This window comes from Chrysemys picta, chromosome 8, assembly GCF_011386835.1.
Source record: "Chrysemys picta bellii isolate R12L10 chromosome 8, ASM1138683v2, whole genome shotgun sequence".
NCBI lineage: Eukaryota > Metazoa > Chordata > Testudines > Emydidae > Chrysemys > Chrysemys picta.
In genome coordinates this window covers 63,670,804-63,690,474 of record NC_088798.1, presented here as the reverse complement: position 1 = coordinate 63,690,474, position 19,671 = coordinate 63,670,804, and the positions used below count along the sequence as shown (strand labels likewise).

Below are 19,671 nucleotides of genomic sequence, written 5' to 3'. Positions count from 1 at the left end.
ATACCTTAAAGTGTATGTATTGGAGAAGATCAAAATGCTTGGTGTACATTCTGAAGTAGTCCATGACTTTGCTGTTGTGCATGTAGTTGGGGTAGTCCTCTGGGATGGGGAAATCGCTGTAACCCATCATTTCCTTGGAAGTGTTAATGGTCACAGATTTATAAATACTGGCTTTCCAATCCGTATCACACTCCTGCAGGAAACAACCAAACCAGGACAAGATTTTCAAATAATTAATCCAGAGGCAATACAAAAAGGTTCACCATTCAAGTTTGCTTGACATAAAAACATCCCAAAGTTGAGATGCTTAACTCAACCTCATTCATGAGTCTGAAAATCTAGGCTGGAAATTTTATGAGGACAGACATGCTTACACCATTTCACCACTTCCAATTCCAGACCCAGCTGGAACCCAGAAGGGAAGAAACAATGCAAAAAAGAACGAGCAAACATTTCTAAACCTGTCTGGCTCGGATGTGATTTGTGTAATGTTTTAGAGGGAATGGGAGTTTTGGTTCAATGGATGCTGTTCACCTTTTGCTGTGAATACTACCCTCGGAAATGGAGTGAAACCTGAAGATTTCAGTCAAGATTGTGGACACTATATTTTTACAACAGAGGGAAAAATTGGAGTCATTGGCAGAATTTGTCAATAGCTGAACAGGAATTTATGTCCCCCCCCTAATATATGAATTCTGAAAACTCCTTATATCATTCTTGACAAAAAAAAAAAAACCTCCCCTCAAGCCAATCTTATAGAGGTAGTACTCAACAGGACTTTAACCACTGCAGGTGAAGGTCAGGAATTTTCAAGCTCACATGTATCCTGTGGGATTTGAAATTCCCCATCAAAACTATGCCTTCCTGAAAGTAAAGAGCAATATTGCTCACTACAGGTTCCAATTGATAAATACTAAATATTCCAAACAATTTGGTTGTGCTACATTATTGTCTCAGAAATCTTATTCAATCAGGTGGTATCTACTATATTTCACAGACTATACTTACAACGATCACCTTCAGAATAAAATCAAGACAGATGTTTTGTTTTAGCTAGAGTTTTCTAGAAAGGGACCATTACTTATATTGATTTCTACTATCTGGATATAAACAACATGCCTAGTTATTGTTCATGTTTTAAGAGGTGAACTGATCTCCATGTTTGGAGCTGAGAAGGAATGTCCCCTGGGGCATACTGACAGCACATGGATACTGGCAATTTTCACTTTCATTCAAGGATCTCAGTGTTTCATGACCATTACAAAATAAAACCTCATATCACTCCTGGAAGGTAGGGAAATATTATCCTAATTGTTAAAGAGGAGTACAAAAGAATAGTACAAGCATGAAGGGACAAAATCAAAAAAGGCACAAAAGGAGTTACATATAGCAAGTGACGTAAAAGGCAATAAGAAGAGATTCTTTAAATACACTAGGAGCAAGAGAAAGATGAAGGAAAATGTAGATTCTCTACTTAGGGCTTGTCTATACTTACATGCTGGTTCGGCGGCAGGCAATCGAACTTCTGGGTTCAATTTATCGCGTCTTGTCTGAACGTGATAAATCGAACCCAGAAGTGCTCGCTGTCGACTCCGGTAATCCTGCTCGGCAAGAGGAGTTCGCGGAGTCGACGGGGGAGCCTGCCACGGTAAGTTCGAACTAAGGTACGTCGACTTCTGCTACGTTATTCACGTAGCTGAAGTTGCATACCTTAGTTCGAATTGGGGGGTTAGTGTAGACCAGGCCTTAGTGGGGAAAGATTGCTAATAACTGATGACATCAAAATGATTGAGGCGTTCAATGCCTATTTTGCTTCAGTCTTTGCTAAAAAGGTTAATGGTGACCAGATATTCAAAACAATTATCATCATCAAGGGGGAAGGAATGCAAGTTGAAACAGGGAAAGAACAGGTTAAAGAATATTTCAATAAAGTTGCATGTTGTCTAGTCAGCAGGGCCTAATGGAATTCATTCAAGGGTACTTAAGGAACTAGCTGAAGCAATCTCAGAATCATTAGCAATTATCTTTGAGAACTCATGGAGGACAGGTCAGGTCCCAGAGGACTGGAGAAGGGCAAACGTAATACCTATCTTTAAAAAGGGAAACAAAGAGGACCTTGGGAATTACAGACTGGTCAGCCTATCTTTGATATCAAGAAAGATAGTGGAACAAATGTTTAAACAATCAATTTGTAAGCATCTAGAGGACAATAGGGTTATAAGGAATAGCCAGCATGGATTTGTCAAGAACAAATCATACCAAACCAACTTAATTTTTGTCTTTAACATGATTACTGGCTTAGCAGATAGGGGGCAAGCATAGACATGATAGATCTTGATTTTAGTAAGGCTTTTGACTCAGTCCCACATGACATTCTCATAAGCAACCTAGGGAAATGTGATCAAAATTAAATTGCTATGAAGTGGGTTCTCAACTGGTTGAAAGACCACACTCAAAGAGAAGTTATCAAAGGTGTGCTGTCAAACTAGGAGGGCTATCTAGGGGGATCTTTCAGGGGTCAGTCCTGGCTCTGGTATTATTCAATATTTTCATTAATGACTTGAATAACAAAGTGGATAGCATGCTTATAAAATTTGCAGATGTCACCAAACTGGGAGGAGTGAAAGCACTTTGAAGGACATGAGTAGAATTCAACACGATCTTGACAAATTGGAGAATTGGTCTGAAATTAACAAGCTGAAATTCAATAAAGACATTTACAAGGTACTTCATTTAGGAAGGAAATACCAAATGCCCAACTACAAAGTGGAGAATAACTGGCTAGGTGGTAATACTGCTGAAAAGGATCTAGGGTTCACAAATTGAATATGAGTCAACAATGTGATGCAGCTGTAAAAAAAAATTAATATTCTGGGATGTATTAACAGGAGTGCCATAAGTAAGACATGAGAGGTAATTGTCTTACTGTACTTGGGATTGGTGAGGCCTCAGTTGGAGTAGTGTGTCCAATTCTGGGCACCACACGTTAGGAAAAATATGCCCAAATGGAAGAGAATCCAGAGGAGAGGAAACAAAAATGATCACTGGTTTAGAAAACCTGACCTATGAGGAAAGATTTAAAAAAATGGACATGTTTAGTCTTGAGAAAAGACGACTGAGCGGGGAACCTAATAACAGCCTTCAAATATGTTAAGGGCTGTTATAAAGAAGACACGGAGCAATTGTTCTCCATGTCCACTGAAGGTCGGACAAGTTGTAATGGACTTAGATCTGCTGCAAGAGAAATTTAGGTTAGATAGTAGGAAAAGCTTTCTAACTATAAGGGTACTTAAGCACTGGAATAGGCTTTCAATGGAGGTTGTGGAATCCCTATCATTGGAAGTTTTAAAGAAAGTGTTGGACAAACACCTGTTGGGGACGGTCTAGGTTTACTTGATCCTGCCTCAGCAAAAGGGGCTGGACTTGACGAGCTCTTAAGGTCCCTTCCAACCCAACATTTCTATGATTCTATGATTGTAACTGGTGGGAAAACAAAGGAAAAGCATGATCACACAGGAAACGTGTGGGACAGCAGGGATCAAAACTCCAACATCCTGACTCCCATGCCTATGCTCTAGCCACATGACCCTCCTAGGTTAATGCCAATAGGGTATGCATTAGAGCTTGCTGAAAAGTGCTTTTTCTCCTCCCTGCCCCCCATGACATTTTCACAACAAATCATTTAGTGAATGTGATAGGATGAAGCGCCTAGAGAGCAAGGAGTGAGGGAAAGAGCTGATTCGCTGGACGGGGTGTCAATCACCCAGAGAGACCGGCGGGGACTTGCCATTGCCTGCAAAGGATTCTGGGTGGTGAAGCCCTCTATAAAACTCCCTGTCTTCCAGCTGGGAGTCAGAGTAGGAAGGGGAAGTGTCATCTGGAGGATGTTGGGCCTGCTGGAGTTATGTTATGGAAGGTATTCCTGGTTGGTGCTCCCCCCCCCGCCCTTTTTAATTTAAAATCAACCTTGATATTTTTTAAATCCCTCTGAACTCCATCTCACTGCTTCATCCTTGCTGTTGATCACCACCACAGTCAAAACCCCAATTTAAAACCATATTAATAGAAAATATTTGACCAGCCCTAGTAGGCCTACCTTACTCAATTCACTTCCCATAATGGCATGATTCTTGGACATTGGTGGATCTCACTTATCCTTAGAATTCTCTCTTCCCTCCTCCATTTATGATATTAAAAAGGTATATGCAGAGAAAAATCATGCAGCAAGCAGTCTCCTTTGTATGGGAAGCCCACTCTGATTTGAGGAACAACACTGCTGTGTGTATCGCCGCATGGAGAATAGGCATTTTCCAATGCAGTCAGCAATCTCTCTGCTCATTTCTATTTGAGAAGGGACATGTCTGGTTGTGCAGGAGGAACTGGAGTATTCGGAACCCCTTGGCTTACTATGCTGGCTATAATGCAAGACCCTGGAGACAGACTCAACTTACCTGGAACCGCCACAGTCCCCCAATGTCTTCACTTCTCTCAAAGCACGTTGGCTGGAGTCCTTCATCTAAACAGCATTTAAGGGCTGTTAGGCCACTGGCCCCTGCTCCAATAACTGCAACTCTTTTTGCCATAGCCTTCTGTGTTGGGGAGGGTAAAGCAGAGTCAATCCACCCGTGAGTAGTTCAACCTCTATTCTCATCATCCAAGCCCACTGCCTTACCTGAGTTTGCCAATGGGGGGCTGTAGCAACAATAGGCTTTTCAGGACTTCAGTCCAATATTTTAATTAATATTTAATTAAAGTCCCTTTAATTAAGGTTGTTTTTACCTCATCGCCATTTGAGCAGAGAAAACCAATTTGGGGTGGTTTTATAACTTTTATTCAAGAGCAAAAACAGCTAGGAGGCTAACTCATTTTTTATGCTTCCCTGAAGTACTAAACAACATGAAAATTAGATTGAAATTACCATGTTCAATCTGGTATTTAGCTGTGACTCTCTGAGCACTTTTTCCAGACCTGAAGTAGAGCTCAGTGTAGCTTGAAAGGTTGTCTCTCTCAGCCAACAGAAGTTGGTCCAATAACGGATATTACCTCACCCACCTTGTCTCTCTAATATAAATCAAGTAGCCAATTTAAGGAGTTAACAATAATACAAACAAGTGGTTAACTAAAGGGAGAATAATAGGAAAACAGCAATTGGTCAAACCATTGCATGAGTACAATCAGTAACCAAACGACAAAGTTAACATACACCAGTGATTGAAATAGCTTACCTGGTCTTTCTATCTCTGTGCAGTTTACTTAGCAATCTATACTTTCCCTTGTTGGAAAAATATCAGTTAAGGTTTGGAGCTTTCCATATCATGAAAAGTCATCCCAGAGTCTGTGGCAAGGTTTGCTTTGAAACTAGGGCAAGGGTTCTCAGGACAAATTTTTTGGTGGCCTCAGAGTGCAGCCCCCAACCCTTGCTGGTGGCAGCTCTCACACTTTTTTCCTAAAATACTTAATTAGTTTTAAGAAAAACAAATAAATATACACATCCAAATCATTGTCATTTATTTATTGCTAGCTAGTAAATCTGCTGTAAAAAGCGATATTAACACACATAAAAGTATCACTTTTCACCGAAGACTTACTCAGCCCCGGCAAGCCTTGGGACAAATTAAGCCCTGGATGGGGGGTCGGGGTAGGCAGGAGGGGCCTGGGGCAATGGAATTGTGGGGGGCAGGGGAGATAGTGGGGAGCCAGAGTCTGAAGCTGGGCAGCCTGAGCCTGCCGCCCCACCACTCCAGCGGTGAAGCCCAAAGCCAGAGCCCCACCACCCCTGGGAAGGTGGGAAACTCACCAGCTGCCTGCTCCTCCAGTGTTGTGCCCTAGCTGTCTCCAGAGGGGGGCAGGGCCCAACCCCTACTTGCAGCCCTAGCAGCCAACACCAAGGTGGTGCATCCAGGAGCAACAGGGAGGGGGAGGGGCTGCTGCTTTGTCCCCCACCTCCCAATCACAGCCCAGGAGGCTGTGGCTGCAAGAAAAGCCACTGGTGGCCCCAGGTGGCCACATTTGAGAAACACTGACCTAGGGTAACTTCTATTATGGGCTTATGTGCATATGCTCTTACTGTTAAAAAAAATCTGTCTTATGCAGGTAGAATCAGTACAGAAAACGAGGTTGTTAAGGTGACTTGCAACGAACTGTAGCGGAATCAGAACTCTAGCCATCTCTGCATGCTGACTGGTCTATGGGTCCAACATGTAGTGCCCTGATTCGCCCATATTAGGCCTACTCTTGAAACTGGTTTACCACCAGGCTGGTATGAACAGCCTTCTATATACACCAGGGGGAACTTCTCACACATTCCTTATCAAAACAGAAGTGTCTGGTCCATGTTGCATGCAGTTCAGACATGAGGGTTACTTCCTCTCCTCTGAGGGTCTGCTCTGCAGCCATGCAGCTGTGAACTGTGCACTTAGCAGTTTCTTGCTTCTGGTGCAGTAGCTCTCTCAGGGAATTCCCTACAGAGCTAAAGTCCAAGTTACAATGCAAGTTCTGGAAACCATTCCACTCTATCACTAACCAGAAATCTAGTTGACTGGTAGAAAGTTGCTAACACAACTCTTTCTCCACCAACATGTTCCTGAAAATTTTGGACAGCGCAAACAGTAGCAAGCAAAGCCACCTCAGGATGTGATTACTTCCTCTAACTCCACTGAAGTTTTTCCTGGCTTTAACTGTCACTCTGTCGTCAATATCATGCTTTTGATGCAGTACAGCGCTGCCACACTAGTCAGTGGGACCCACTTCAATGTTTCCCCTCTCTTGGGATAAGCTAGGCATGGAGCCTGGGGTATCTTTTCCTTGAACTCCTTCAAGTACTTCTTCCTGTTCTCATCCCCAAGTCCACAGCGTATCTCAGTGGTTCTCAAACCTTTTTTTTCACGGACCACTTGAAAATTGCTGATCACTTAATGATCTTTCCAAATGTTGTTCGTACTGTTAGCTAACTATTGTAAAGTGCTTTGGATAAAAGTGCTATATAAAAAAAACTTAATAATAATTAAAATTTTTTGTTCTACAAATAAAAGCACACAACTCATATTTTAATATCAGTAGTCTTACCTTTCTAACCCACCACAGCAGCCCTGGGGCTGGGAAGGAGGGGGGTCTCTCCCACTCTCTCCCCCACCGCAGCAGCCCCCGAGCTGCAGCTGGGAAGGAGGAGGTTCTCTTCCCCACCACAGAGCTGAGGCTGAAAAGGAGGGCCATCTCTCCCCGCAGCTGCAGCCCTGGAGCTGGGGAAAGTCTCCTTTTTCTCTGGCCACCGCAGCCCTGCAAGTCCCAAATTCCCCCCACCCCCTCTTATCACCTCACTGCCCCCTCCCACCTACCCTCTATTCCCCCCAAGGCCACTGCCTCACCTTATATGTGCATCTTCTCCAGGCACCTCATTAGTGGAGCCATCCCTGTGCGGCTCCACTAATTAGGTGGGTGGCTCTTCATTCTCTTGTGTGCAGCCACCCAGGTGCGCACCTTAGAGGGAACTATCTGCAGACCATCTGAATGGAGCTTGCAGACCACTGGTGGTCCGTAGACCACAGTTTGAGGATCTCTGTATCTTTCTGCAACAGGCTAAGAAGAGACTGAACAATTTCCGAGTACTCACTAATCAACTGCCTTGAGTAATTACAGATGCCCAGAAAACTTTAATTCTGTGAAAGTTGCTGAGGATATTGTTTCCTGAATTGCCTGTACCCTGTTGACTTGTGGCCTAATATCTTCTGGACTTTATTCTTAGGCATCACACCCTTTTCCTGCATCAATGCCCTCTAGGCAACAAAATCTTAGCTCCACTCTGTCCTGAAACAACATGTATCTTCTTTCTTTGCAATGTTTTTCACAGGAAAGTGTCTTGATCAGCATGCCATCTATATATATCACATAGCTTTGTGCAGAAGCAAGTTACAGTAACTCCTCACTTAAAGTCGTCCCAGTTAACATTGTTTCATTATTAGGTTGCTGAGCTATTAGAGAACATACTTGTTTACAGTTGTGCGACGTTCCATTATAAGGTTGTTTGGCTTGCCCCACTCCACCCGCCCGCCCAGCACTCCTGCTGGGAAGCAGGGTTGGGGCGCAGGGGCTTGCCCCATTCCGCCCACCTGGTGTTCCAGCTGGGGAGCAGGGTCGGGGAGTGGGAGCTTGTCCCATTCCGCCCACCCGGCATTCCAGATGGGAAGCAGGCAAGCCCCCGACCCTGCCCCCGGCAGGCGCGCCAGATGGGCAGAGTGGGGCAAGCCCCCGTGCCCTGACCCCACTATGCCCCACCTCAACCAAGCTTCACAATCATCATTGGTGAGTACAGTATTAAGTAGTTTGTTTAAAATTATTTAAAACCTATACTGTATAAGTATATAATGGCTTTTGTCTGATGAAAAAAATTTCCCTGGAACCTAACCTCCCCATTTACATTAATTGTTATGGGGAAATTGGATTCGCTTAACATCGTTTTGCTTAAAGTAGCTTTTTTCAGGAACATAAGTACAACGTTAAGCGAGGAGTTACTGTATATTCTGCAGGGGCATGAAAGTATCCGAAGATGCACCTTTTCCAGGCGAACTCTTGGTGATTGAATGAAAAGGCCAATTTATGTTGATCACCTGGATCTGTTTTTAGCATCCAAAACCCATTTGCTATATCCAGAGCAGAGAAGATTTTTGCCTCGGACACGAGAGCTTTCCTCTGATCTGTGTACCCCATTGGTCATTGGGATAATGGTACTCATTTATTAAGCTGTCTAGAGTCTACCATGAGCTGCCAGGTCCCACTGGGCTTTACAATAGGCCAGATTGGGCTATTAAAGGTGGAATTACACTCTTAGAAAGGAAAATAATATATGGGTGTATCTAATGTCTTTTGCATAGACTCATAAATGGCCACTGTATTCTATACTGCCTTGTGAAAACTGGGGGCACTCCTGGTTCTGTGGAAATCTTAATTTCCTGAGGCTAGTTTCTCTAGTCACAAGAGTCCTTTGCAGAGATTTCACAGAATTCTGTCGATAGCTATGTCAATTCTTCCCTCTGCCAATCATTCTCTAAAGCAAGGGTGGCTAACCTGAGCCTGAGAAGGAGCCAGAATTTAACAATGTACATTGCCAAAGAACCACAGTAATATGTCAGCAGCCCCCCCATCAGCTCCCCCACCCCACTCCCAGCGCCTCCCACCCATCGGCAGCCCCGCCGATCAGTGCCTCCCCCTCCCTCCCTGCATCTCCCGATCAGCTGTTTCATGGAGTGCAGGAGGCTGGGGGGGGGGGGGGGGGAAGGAGTGAGGGCATGGCAGGCTCAGGGGAGGGGGAGGGAAGGGGTAGAATGGGGGGAAGGGCCTGTGGCACAGCCAGGGGTTGAGCAGTGAGCACCCCCCGGCACATTGGAAAGTTGGCGCCTGTAGCTCCAGCCCCGGAGTCGGTGCCTATACAAGGAGCCGCATATTAACTTCTGAAGAGCCGCATGTGGCTCCGGAGCCACAGGTTGGCCACCCCTGCTCTAGAGCATATGCCAATTGTAGCTTTCCCTCTACTTATTGTTCAAAGGCCAAGGGTGGGTGACTGAGGTCTTTTTGCATTGCATTGATTTTCAGAAGAGTGTGTGTGTGTGTGTGGTTGACTAAGAAATATTTTCCTGAAAGCATCATGCCATCCCTCCCCACATCACTACTAGTTACTTTATGGTAGTATCTTCCCAAAGGGGTTTCAGAGGAATTGGATCATGGAGGGGTACTTCTGCACTGTCTCTCCCAGGTTTCTACCCTGTAACATCACTTCTAGCAACACCCCAATTATAGGAATGTTGAGCTCAAAACCAACAATTAGATGGCCAGTTTCACTGGGAGCAGAGAGACGTATCTCTGTAGGGTGAAATTGGTCACCAGGAGGTAACAGCCCTGGACTGAATTTTCAGGAAGGGATATCCTCCGGGTCTCAACTCAGTGAAAACAATTGCCAAGAGGGATTAAAGCAAGCCTGTTCACTCCCTGGCCTCTGTCCTTTTTGGCAAATCAGAGATCTTTTCTCTGCCTCGCTGGGACATGCCTCTTGTCACCCACACCTTCTGGGCTAGCATGACAATTTGCCTCATGGTGGTTTTATCTGGCTCTATAATCTACTCTATTCTTTCTCTGATACAGGCTGGTAACTATACCAGATATAAAATTGTCTCAGATGGGATTGCTGGTCCAGACCCACAGCACCACTAGATTTGAAGCAAACCTATCTCATCGCTGGATAAAAGGACTTGGGGGTGTCATTCTTATGCAACCTAGACTTGTAAACCAAAGTGGTGGGGTTCATCACCTGTGCATAATAATTGATGAGCTCAAGGCATAATTTTTCAAAATTCTGGTTGATGTCTGGGGATAAAGTTTCCAACCAGATTCTGGGGTTTGTAGTCCTCTTTGGAAACCTCATTGTATCATTTTCTGAAACTCCTTCAACATTTGCTAAGGAAGTTTTAACTATAGTAATATGCTCATGAAGTCGAGCTCCCTTCGTATGGGTGCAAGATTCTCAAAGTCTGTTTAGCTTCTTTGATTCCTATTTATCCAGACCTTAAGGTCTAGGGGGACCATCCCCAGGAAGAGTTCTCTCTACCTCAGGAACCTCTGGGGCACTGGGGAGTCTAGGTGATGCCAAGAATCTTCCTAACTTCCACCTCAGTAATCCTTTCTGAAAACAACTCATGATTTTCATCACCCACCCTTCTGCAGTCCACAGTTTGATATCCAACATTCATTTGTCCCTCTGAGAGTCTTGGCCACTTTATCTATTTCTACCTATAGGCTGCCTACATCTTTCGCTAGGCCTTGAGCTTTTTACTTCTCAGAGTTTAGCATCTCTCTTTCCGTTGACAAATTCTCCAACTCTCTGTTCAGTAGGGTGGAACCACAAGCAATATACTAGGACCTATCTTCCTAGGATACAATGCCTGACAATGCATCTTTCAGGATTCAGCTGAGGGTCTCTTGCAAACTGATTGAAATCTTGTCTTTCCCCTTGTGACTTGCCAACCTCTCTCCCCAACCATCTCCCTAGCTAGATGGCCTAGAAGGTAGGAAGTTACCTTGGCTTCATGTTCCATATGAATTGGTGGACTCACCTTTAGGGACTGGAATTAATTCACTTTATCACAGTGTGGTGCTGAATGTAGGACACTAGGTGGAAGGACAACTGAAAAACTTCACTCACTCTTCCAGGTGTGGTGACCACAGGCCTTCTTCTAGTGTGGCTTCAGGCGACAAGTCTTCCTCGGGGGGAGGGAGGAGGGAGAAAGTTCAGCTTCTCTGCAGCCTGAAACAATAGCTTTCCTGCAGGTGAATGCAAAAAATACAAAGGGAAGTTTTTCATCTCCACACCTTTATCAAAACTCTTAGGGAATCTTTTATTCCAGACTTCTGTGTCTGGTTTGACTGAAGTGTGTGCCCCTACCCCACATCCTGCTTTCGGCACTCTCACCAGGGAGTTTCACTTCCTCACAGGGTGAGCTTTAGGAACACAGTGATCAGAAGGCAACTTCTTCTTTTCTCACTCACTGACCAACTTTCAGCCTGGAGCTTATTAACTCTTTACCAAACTGTTTATCTTAGAGAGAGGGGTCACAGGTACACTGATCAAAGACACCTTTACGCACCTTGAAAGGATGTCTCTCCTAATAAGTGATACAGTATCCTGTCAACAATGCCAATTTGTAATAATAGGGTTTTCACAACTTGAGTCAAATGTTTTATTAATATTTAATTAAAATTCCTTTAACTAAAGTGGTTTTTGCGTCATCACCATTTGAACAGAGAAATCCAATTTGGGGTGGTTTGATAACTTATTTGAGAACATAAACAACTAGAAGGTTAGCTAATTTCTTATACTTCCCTGAAGTACTAAACAATATGAAAATGACCATAGATAGAAGTTACAATATAAATCAAGTTAGTCCAATCAAGGCATTAATTATACAAATTAGAACTGGTTAACTAAAAAGAGAACAATTTGGCAACAGCAATTGGTCAAATCATTGCATGGGTAGAGACCTGGAGTTCCACTGAGGAGTGGAAGAGGGGAAATATGCCCCCCGCAAACGATCTCATAAGGCCCCAAATTATTGTCAGAAATTATAAATCACAGCAAAATACTGACTTTTTAAAAACTCTTACAATCCAAGATTTCTCAGGGGTCTAACTAGCTCATGGACACCTGGAAGGTTGTTTATTTTTTAAATGCTGACATCCAGGGCCCCCAGAATACCCACTTGCCCTCCCAATAATGGGTCCCTAGAGTCAGCCCATGAGCGCACTCAATTAAATCACAAAGTTAACATGCACCAATGATAGAATGGCTAATTAGGCCTTGTGCAAACTTGCAGTGGCATGTAGGATACATGCAGCTACATGCTGCAGTGAAAGGCTCCAGCAGTGGGGAAAGGCTCCAGCAGCAGGGAGGCAGCAGGACACTACACTGCTAAATGTAGCCATGTAGATGTGAGTGGCACCTTAGGATTTTGGCATATCTCTACTCTACTCACCAAAGCAGTGCCTCATTGTCTACACTGCTATGTATACCCATGCAAGGGAGGGTGGGTGTGCGGTGTCTGTATTCTACATGCCACTGTAAGTATGGACCTACACTCAGTCTTTCTATGTCTATGCAATTTACTTATCTAATTTGACTTTCCCTTGTGGAAACAATAGGTTACGGTTTGGATCTTTACAATCCCTGAGTGAACTTTAGTGATCTGTGGCAAGGTTTACTTTGAACCTAGGTTAATTAATTCCCAATGGCAACTTATACTATGGGCTTATGTGCATGTGCGATTTCTGCCCACCTGCCCACCCACCTTAAAAAGGCTCAGACAAGTCTTTCCTCTCAGGTATCTCTACACAGGAATTCAAATAACCTGCTAAGGAAACCAAAAGAAGAAATTTACTTAGAAAGAGAAAACAGATCGGCTTTTCAGCTTGCTTGGTCTGTGGAGCCGCAGAGTTGTTCAGGAACTGCAGTGTAGGAACTGACTGATGTCTTCTGCCTGAGGTACCGTCACACAAGTGGATGCTGTCCTCTGGTCAACCGGCTGGTCTGCGATGTCTTTGCCTCTACTTTCCCTGAGAGAGAAGTAGGTGTATCAATCACCTGGCCGTTGTCGTGGTGACCTTGGGAGAAGCACACTTTCTTCCTCATTTGACTGGTCTTTTATTGATGAAACTCAGGGTGGTATCATCCCACGAGACCCCTCTGGTGATCTGCTCATCAAATCAGGGGCTCACAGGTTTCACACGCAAACTGAATCGTCCAATCCTGATCAAGTGATCTTAGTCTGACTTTTGGTCCACTCTTGGGACCCTCCTTCCTAGTGTACTGGTTCTTTGTCACATCCACAATCCATGTGTTTTTGTCAAGCAAGCAATATTAGGGGAATAAGAGGAGGTCATGACTCCACCAAAGTAACCTCATCCCCCTCTTATGTTGGCGAACACTCAAGGCTTCCACATGGCTTCTTGACTGTTAGGGTCTGTTCCTTTCCTGGTCATAAACTTATGACCCATTGTTCTTTTACTTAGAAAGGTTGTTCCCTACCCATTCACACATCTCACATTCACATTTCCTCAAGGCCTATGAGAATTCATAACCACAGTAACAAATTACGGAACTGTCACCCTGTCCGGAAAACTGTGGGAACTACATGAAAAGTTGTTTCACTCTATCACAGCTCAAAGCCAAGCTGCTTCAAAACCACTTGTAAAATCTATTAACATAAACTTATTAAAATGTGGCAAAATTTATACTTAATGTCTGTATTACCATAGGTCTTCACTGATGGAATAAGGAGGCTACTTTGAGAATTTCTCATTACATCATAGGATCCTTACACAAGATAAACTTCAAACACAACACATTAGTATTTCAAATTGCATGATTAATTTCTCATTCTTAAACCAATAGTTAGTCTAACACTTAATTATAAAGTTATTAGTAACAACTACACAACTGACAACACTACAGCAATGTAATTATATGACATTTGGTGTTAATTTTCTCTCATCTGATGGTAAAAAGACAGGTTTGTCAAGAGAAAAAGCAAAGACTGAATGGGTTTGACTTTGCAACATCATCAAGACATTGCGTACGAAAGATAAGGAATCCTGGAGGTCAACTCTGATGCCCACTTTACAACAAGCTGCCACCAAGCACGGTCTGTGCACCCTGTAGTCAACTTTGCAGTGACACCAGCTCATCCAGTAAAGAATCAGGATGGCAGCATCAGTTGGAGTCTGCAGGGCCAGTTGCCTGTACAATTGGTCAGCTGGATTATTTCCTAGTGCAACAGGATCCTGCTCCTTTGAATGACCTTTCCCAGGTCATTGATAGGTTTGCTTCTTGCATTAAATCTCTATTAACTCAATGTGCATAATTTCCTTGCCATGAGCCCTTTTCACGTCACACTTTTCCCATTCAGCTAATTATGCTAAAAATGTGTCATGTAGGTGGAATTGGAACAGACAACTAGGCTGTTAAGGAAGTGACTTGCAACAAACTGTAATAGAATCAGAACTCCAGACATCTCTGCATGCTGACCCAGCATGTACTGAGAGTCAGGGATTGTGCCCTGATTCGCCCATACCAGGCCTACTCCTGCAACTGGTTTACCACCAGGCTGGTATTAACAACTGTCTATATAAGCTATAGAAAATTTCTCACAGATTCCGTATCATAATAGAAGTGTCTGGTCAGCGTTGCAGGCAGTTCAGACATGAGGGCTACTTCCTCTCCTCTGAGGGTCTGCTCTGCAGCCATGAACTTCAGTTAACCCCTGTGCCGTCAACAATCAAACTTCAGCTCACCCTATGCCACTTGCAGTTTCTTGCTTCTGGTGAAGTGGATCTCTAAGGGCTAACATCCAGGTTCCAATACAACTTCTGGAAACCTTTCAACTCTATTTTATCACTAACCAGAATAGTAGTAGGCTAGTGGCAGGTTTCTACTACAACTCTTTCTCCTCCATCATACCCAGAGGCATCATTTGCTATTGGATGTGGGGGGGGGGTTAGTTGCCCTCCCCACAGATCTTGATTTGCCTCCCCCAGACTTTCATAGCTCCTTGCCAGCTGGTTCTGAAGGGTCTCCCCAGGGCTGCGAAGCCAGGGCTCCTAATTGTTGCATTGTCAGTGCTGTGCCCATATCCCTGCCACCCAGACAGGGATCAGTGGTGGCAGCCTGGGCCAGAGCTGAGTGTGGAGTAAGCCAGGCCCCAATCTCTGTCCTCAACCAGCCATCAATGAGAGACGCACATCCGTGGCCCTCCATCTCCACCTCCCTGAAAAGGACTGACCTGCCACTTCCCCAGCTCTCCTCTGGGTTTGGCCTGGCCTGCTATCCTGCCACGAGCAGCTACAGCCTCACTGGAGAGAAAGAAGTGGAGATGCCAATGCATCTTTGCCCCCTCTCCCCTGAATTTTTCTGAAATGATGCCCTTGAAAATATCCCTGAAAAAGTTGGACAGCCAGGCAGCAGCAAACATCTCATAATCCAGATACTTCCTCTTGACTACACGGATGTTCTTGCTGGCATAAGCAATCACTTTCTCTTCAGTTTCATGCTTTAAGTACAGTATAGCACTGACACAGCAGTTGGTGTGATCCACTTCAGTAGGAAAGGGTTTTCCTCTCTTGGGACATGTCAAGCAAACCTGGGATATGCTTTTCTTTTAAACTCCTTCACTGCTTCTTCCTGTTCTTGCCCCCAACTCCACAGTGTATTTTTCTGCAACGGGCTAGGATGTAGCTGAACAATTTCTGAGAACTCACTAAGAGACTCCCAGAGAACTTCTCAGCACTTTTAAAGTTGTTGGGGATTTTATTTCCTGTAGTTCATCCTCTGCAATCATCATCCGTGCCCATCCTTCATACCGCCTTACGCAAGATTGCCAACAAGGGTCTGTAATAGTAATAAGGGTTTCAGGACTTGAGTCAAATATTTTATTATTATTTAATTAAAAAGTCCCTTTAATTAAGGTTGTTTTTACCTTGTTGTCATTTGAGCAGAGAAAACCAATTTGGATTATTTTTATAACTTTTATTCAAGAGCATAAACAACTAGAAGGTTAACTAATTTCTTACATTTCCCTGAAGTGCTAAACAAGATGAAAATTCGATTGAAATTACAATGTAAATCAAGCTTCTCAATTCAAGGAGTTAACAATAATACAAATTAGAATTGGTCAGCTACAAAGAGAACCATTTGAGACCAACAATTTGTCAAACCATTGTATGAGCAGTATCAGTAATCAAATCACAAATGATTGAATGGCTTACTTAGTCTTTCTATCTCTATGCATCTTACTTAGCAGCTTATACCTTCCCTTGTGGAAACAAGGGGTTAAGAATTGGACCTTTAGTGAGCTGTGGCAAGGTTTGCTTAGAACTGTGACAAAGTTCCTCCTCTATCTTGGTGGATCCTGCACTTATTGGTGGATTTTCTTGCCTCAGAGATTCACCATGAGGGTTGGAGAACAGCCCAGAGACCTTCCCCTCTGGAACAACCCACAGTCCAGGTCAATTGGGAGGTTTGGGGGAAACCCGGGCCCGCCCTCTACTCCGGGTTCCAGCCCAGGGCCCTGTGGACTGCAGCTGTCTATAGTGCCTCCTGTAACAGCTGCATGACAGCTACAACTCCCTGGGCTACTTCCCCATGGCCTCCTCCAAACATCTTCCTTATTCTCACCACCGGACCATCCTCCTGGTGTCTGATGACGCTTGTGCTCCTCAGTCCTCCAGCAGCACACCCTCTCACTCTCAGCTCCTTGCACCTCTTGCTCCCAGCTCCTCACACTCCCACCACAAACTGAAGTGAGCTCCTTTTAAAACCCAGTGCCCTGATTAGCCTGCCTTACTTGATTCTAGCAGCTTCTTCTTAATTGGCTCCAGGTGTCCTAATTAGCCTGCCTGCCTTAACTGGTTCTAGCAGGTTCCTGATTACTCTAGTGCAGCCCCTGCTCTGGTCACTCAGGGAACAGAAAGCTACTCATCCAGTGACCAGTATATTTGCCCTCTACCAGACTCCTGTACCCCACTGGTCTGGGTCTGTCACAGAACCTAGGTTAATGCCAACTGGCAACCTATATATGGGCTTATGTGCAGATGCTATTATTGGTACTACACACAAACACATGTGCATTCCCTCCCCACAAAAGGCTAGGACAAGTCTTTCCTGATTAGCATCCCTACACGGCTATGCAAATATCCCGTCAAGGAAACAAAAATAAGTTAATTAGAAAGAGAAAAAGGTTCTGCTCTTCAGCTTGCTTGGCCTTTGGAACCTCAGAGTTGGTCAGGAACTGCATTCTCGGGAATCAGGCGATGTCTTCTGGATGAGGTACCATCACACTAGAGGGCATCATCCTCCAGTCAACTGGCCAGTCTACAATGTCTTTGTCTCTACTTTCTGTGGGATGGAAAGTAGGAGTATCAGCCATCTGGCTGTCATCCGGGCGACCTCGGGAGGAGCACACTTTCTTCCTCGTTTACCTGGTCTTTTATGGATGAAACTCAGGCCGGTATCATTCCACAAGACCTCCCTGGTGATCTTCTCACCGAATCAGGAGATTACAGGTTCTGCACCCCAACTGAATCATCCAATCCTGATCAAGTGAGGTCAGTCTGACTTTTGGTCCACTCATAGGGCCCTCCTTCCTAGGGTACTGGTTCTTAGTCACGTTCACGAGTCCACGATTTTTTCCCAAGCAAGCAATATTAGGGGAATAATAGGAGGTCATGACTCCACCAAAACAATCTCAACTCTCCTTATTTGGGTGAACAGTCAAGGCTCCTAAATGGCTTCTTGACTACTAGGGCCTGGTACTTTTCCAGGTCATAACTTATGATCCATTGTCCTGTGACTTAGAAAGATTGTTCCCTACCGATTCACGCTTTTCATGTTCACGCTTTCTCAGGGTCTACGAGACCTCATGATCACAGTTAGAAATTACAGAACTGTCATCCTGTTTGAAAAATTGGGGAAGTGCATGAAAGGTTCTTTCACTCTATCAAAATTCAGCCCCAAGCTGCTTCCAAACTACTTGTTAAATCCATTAACAAACTTATTAAAATATGGCAAATTAAAGTTTGTATGTGATGTATACATTACTATTGGCCCGTATGTCCTACAGGTCTCCATTATAGCTAATTATACAATCCTCTTTCTTATGACAGGGATAATTCACCATTAGGAACTGGAGAGAGAATTCATTTCACCTCGGCCTCCATACAGCACTCAACTTTTGGTATCAACCTGGGCCAGATTCAGACAGGTGTATAAGAAAGAATTGTTGTCTGGCTTTTACTACTTGCTTTCAGCCTTGATCACATACAGCATCTGTGTTGCTTTAGCAAGTTTTACATCGCACAACAAAGGCAAATCCTTTTAGTGGATCAAACCTCTCAATTTAAAATATTTCTGCCACTTGGCCCTTATTTTAAGCCATTTTGGCAATGTATTTCCACTAAAGTACATACATTTTAAGACATTCTTACTGTGTGTTATACAATCTAAATCAAAGACCTAGATGCAATTGCTTTCTGGGACTGCACATACTACATAGAACTATAATGGGTCAGATCCTTAGCTGGTGTTAATCTGCATAGCTCCAATGATTTCACAGGAGCCAAATCATTTATACTAGCTGAGGATATGGCCAAATGGAGTAAATAACTGAAGTTGCCCCATTGTAACCAACAGCAGAATTTGGCCTCATATTTCCATTATTAAAATTCTCTGGATTGTGATTGTAACCGATGTCTGTATATAGATGTAAATAATGGATGAAGTATGAGTAGGATGGTGTGCAAGAATACATAGTATTGTCCTGGTTTTGTAGGACCAATAAAACTTGGTCTGATGAATGGCTAATGGCTTCCTCTGCATCTGCGTACCTCAGCTCTTACCAGGGGACGTGGTGACAGTGGGAGGAGGTGTGGGGTATTACCATGCTCCTGATATTCCCAGCTGTCAGACAGCTTCTTGTGAGGGCTGTTAGCAGGAAATGTATTTTTGATTCTCCATTGCAGCTGTGGCTCCCTGATTCTCAGGCTGAGAGCTGCTCTGACTTAATGTCTTGATCATCCCACAATCATAGGCCACCTCTCACACTTGTCCAGCCATCAAAACCCCAACAGACCCTAGCTGCCAAGACCTCCCTGTCACAGGGTGGCCGGCACTTGTAACTGATGTAGGCCCAGTTCCCCTGGGTCAGGCCCAGAACAATTGGCCTAGTTGGGAGACCTATGGGGGTGGGGCTGCACCCAGAGCTTTAAAGGGTCAGAGAGCCCAGGGAGAGGGAACTGGCAGAGATCTAGGAAGCTGTGGGAAGCTGGATTGCAAGAATCTCCTGGGAGGGGAGACAGTGAGAATCTAGAATGTAAAGGGTGAGCAGAGGAACTGTTTGTGCTCATTTAAGTTTGGGCAATAAACCTGCCTATAAGAGACTGTAGGCTCGGCCATGAGTCCTTAGCAAGCTGGGGAGAAGCCCTGCCTTGTGCCATTTGGTGACAAATATGGGCATGATGGCTGGCCGCTGATGCAAAAGGAGACCGAGGAGGATCATTGGTGCCAAGGAAAAAGAACGTTAAAGCCCAAATAATGACTGACCTCACCAAGGTCAGGGGATTAAGAAAGATGGAGGAGGCCAT

The 19,671-nt window shown here is 44.3% G+C and overlaps 1 protein-coding gene across 2 annotated transcripts in view; it reads right to left on the bottom strand.

The window, feature by feature from the left end:
• Positions 1-19,671, bottom strand: part of LOC101948084 (flavin-containing monooxygenase 5-like) — a 57,611-nt gene that overhangs the window by 19,781 nt on the left and 18,159 nt on the right. Inside the window, exons 3-6 of one of the 2 annotated variants that reach the window (XM_065554643.1) lie at positions 12,918-13,092; positions 11,189-11,307; positions 4,452-4,589; positions 5-193 (exon numbers count right to left, since the gene is read on the bottom strand). In XM_065554643.1, coding sequence (XP_065410715.1) covers positions 5-193; positions 4,452-4,583 — 321 coding nt within the window. In that variant the 5' untranslated portion in view covers positions 4,584-4,589; positions 11,189-11,307; positions 12,918-13,092. The remainder of the gene's footprint in view (positions 1-4; positions 194-4,451; positions 4,590-11,188; positions 11,308-12,917; positions 13,093-19,671) is intronic. The other variant, XM_065554644.1, reaches the window with a different exon arrangement.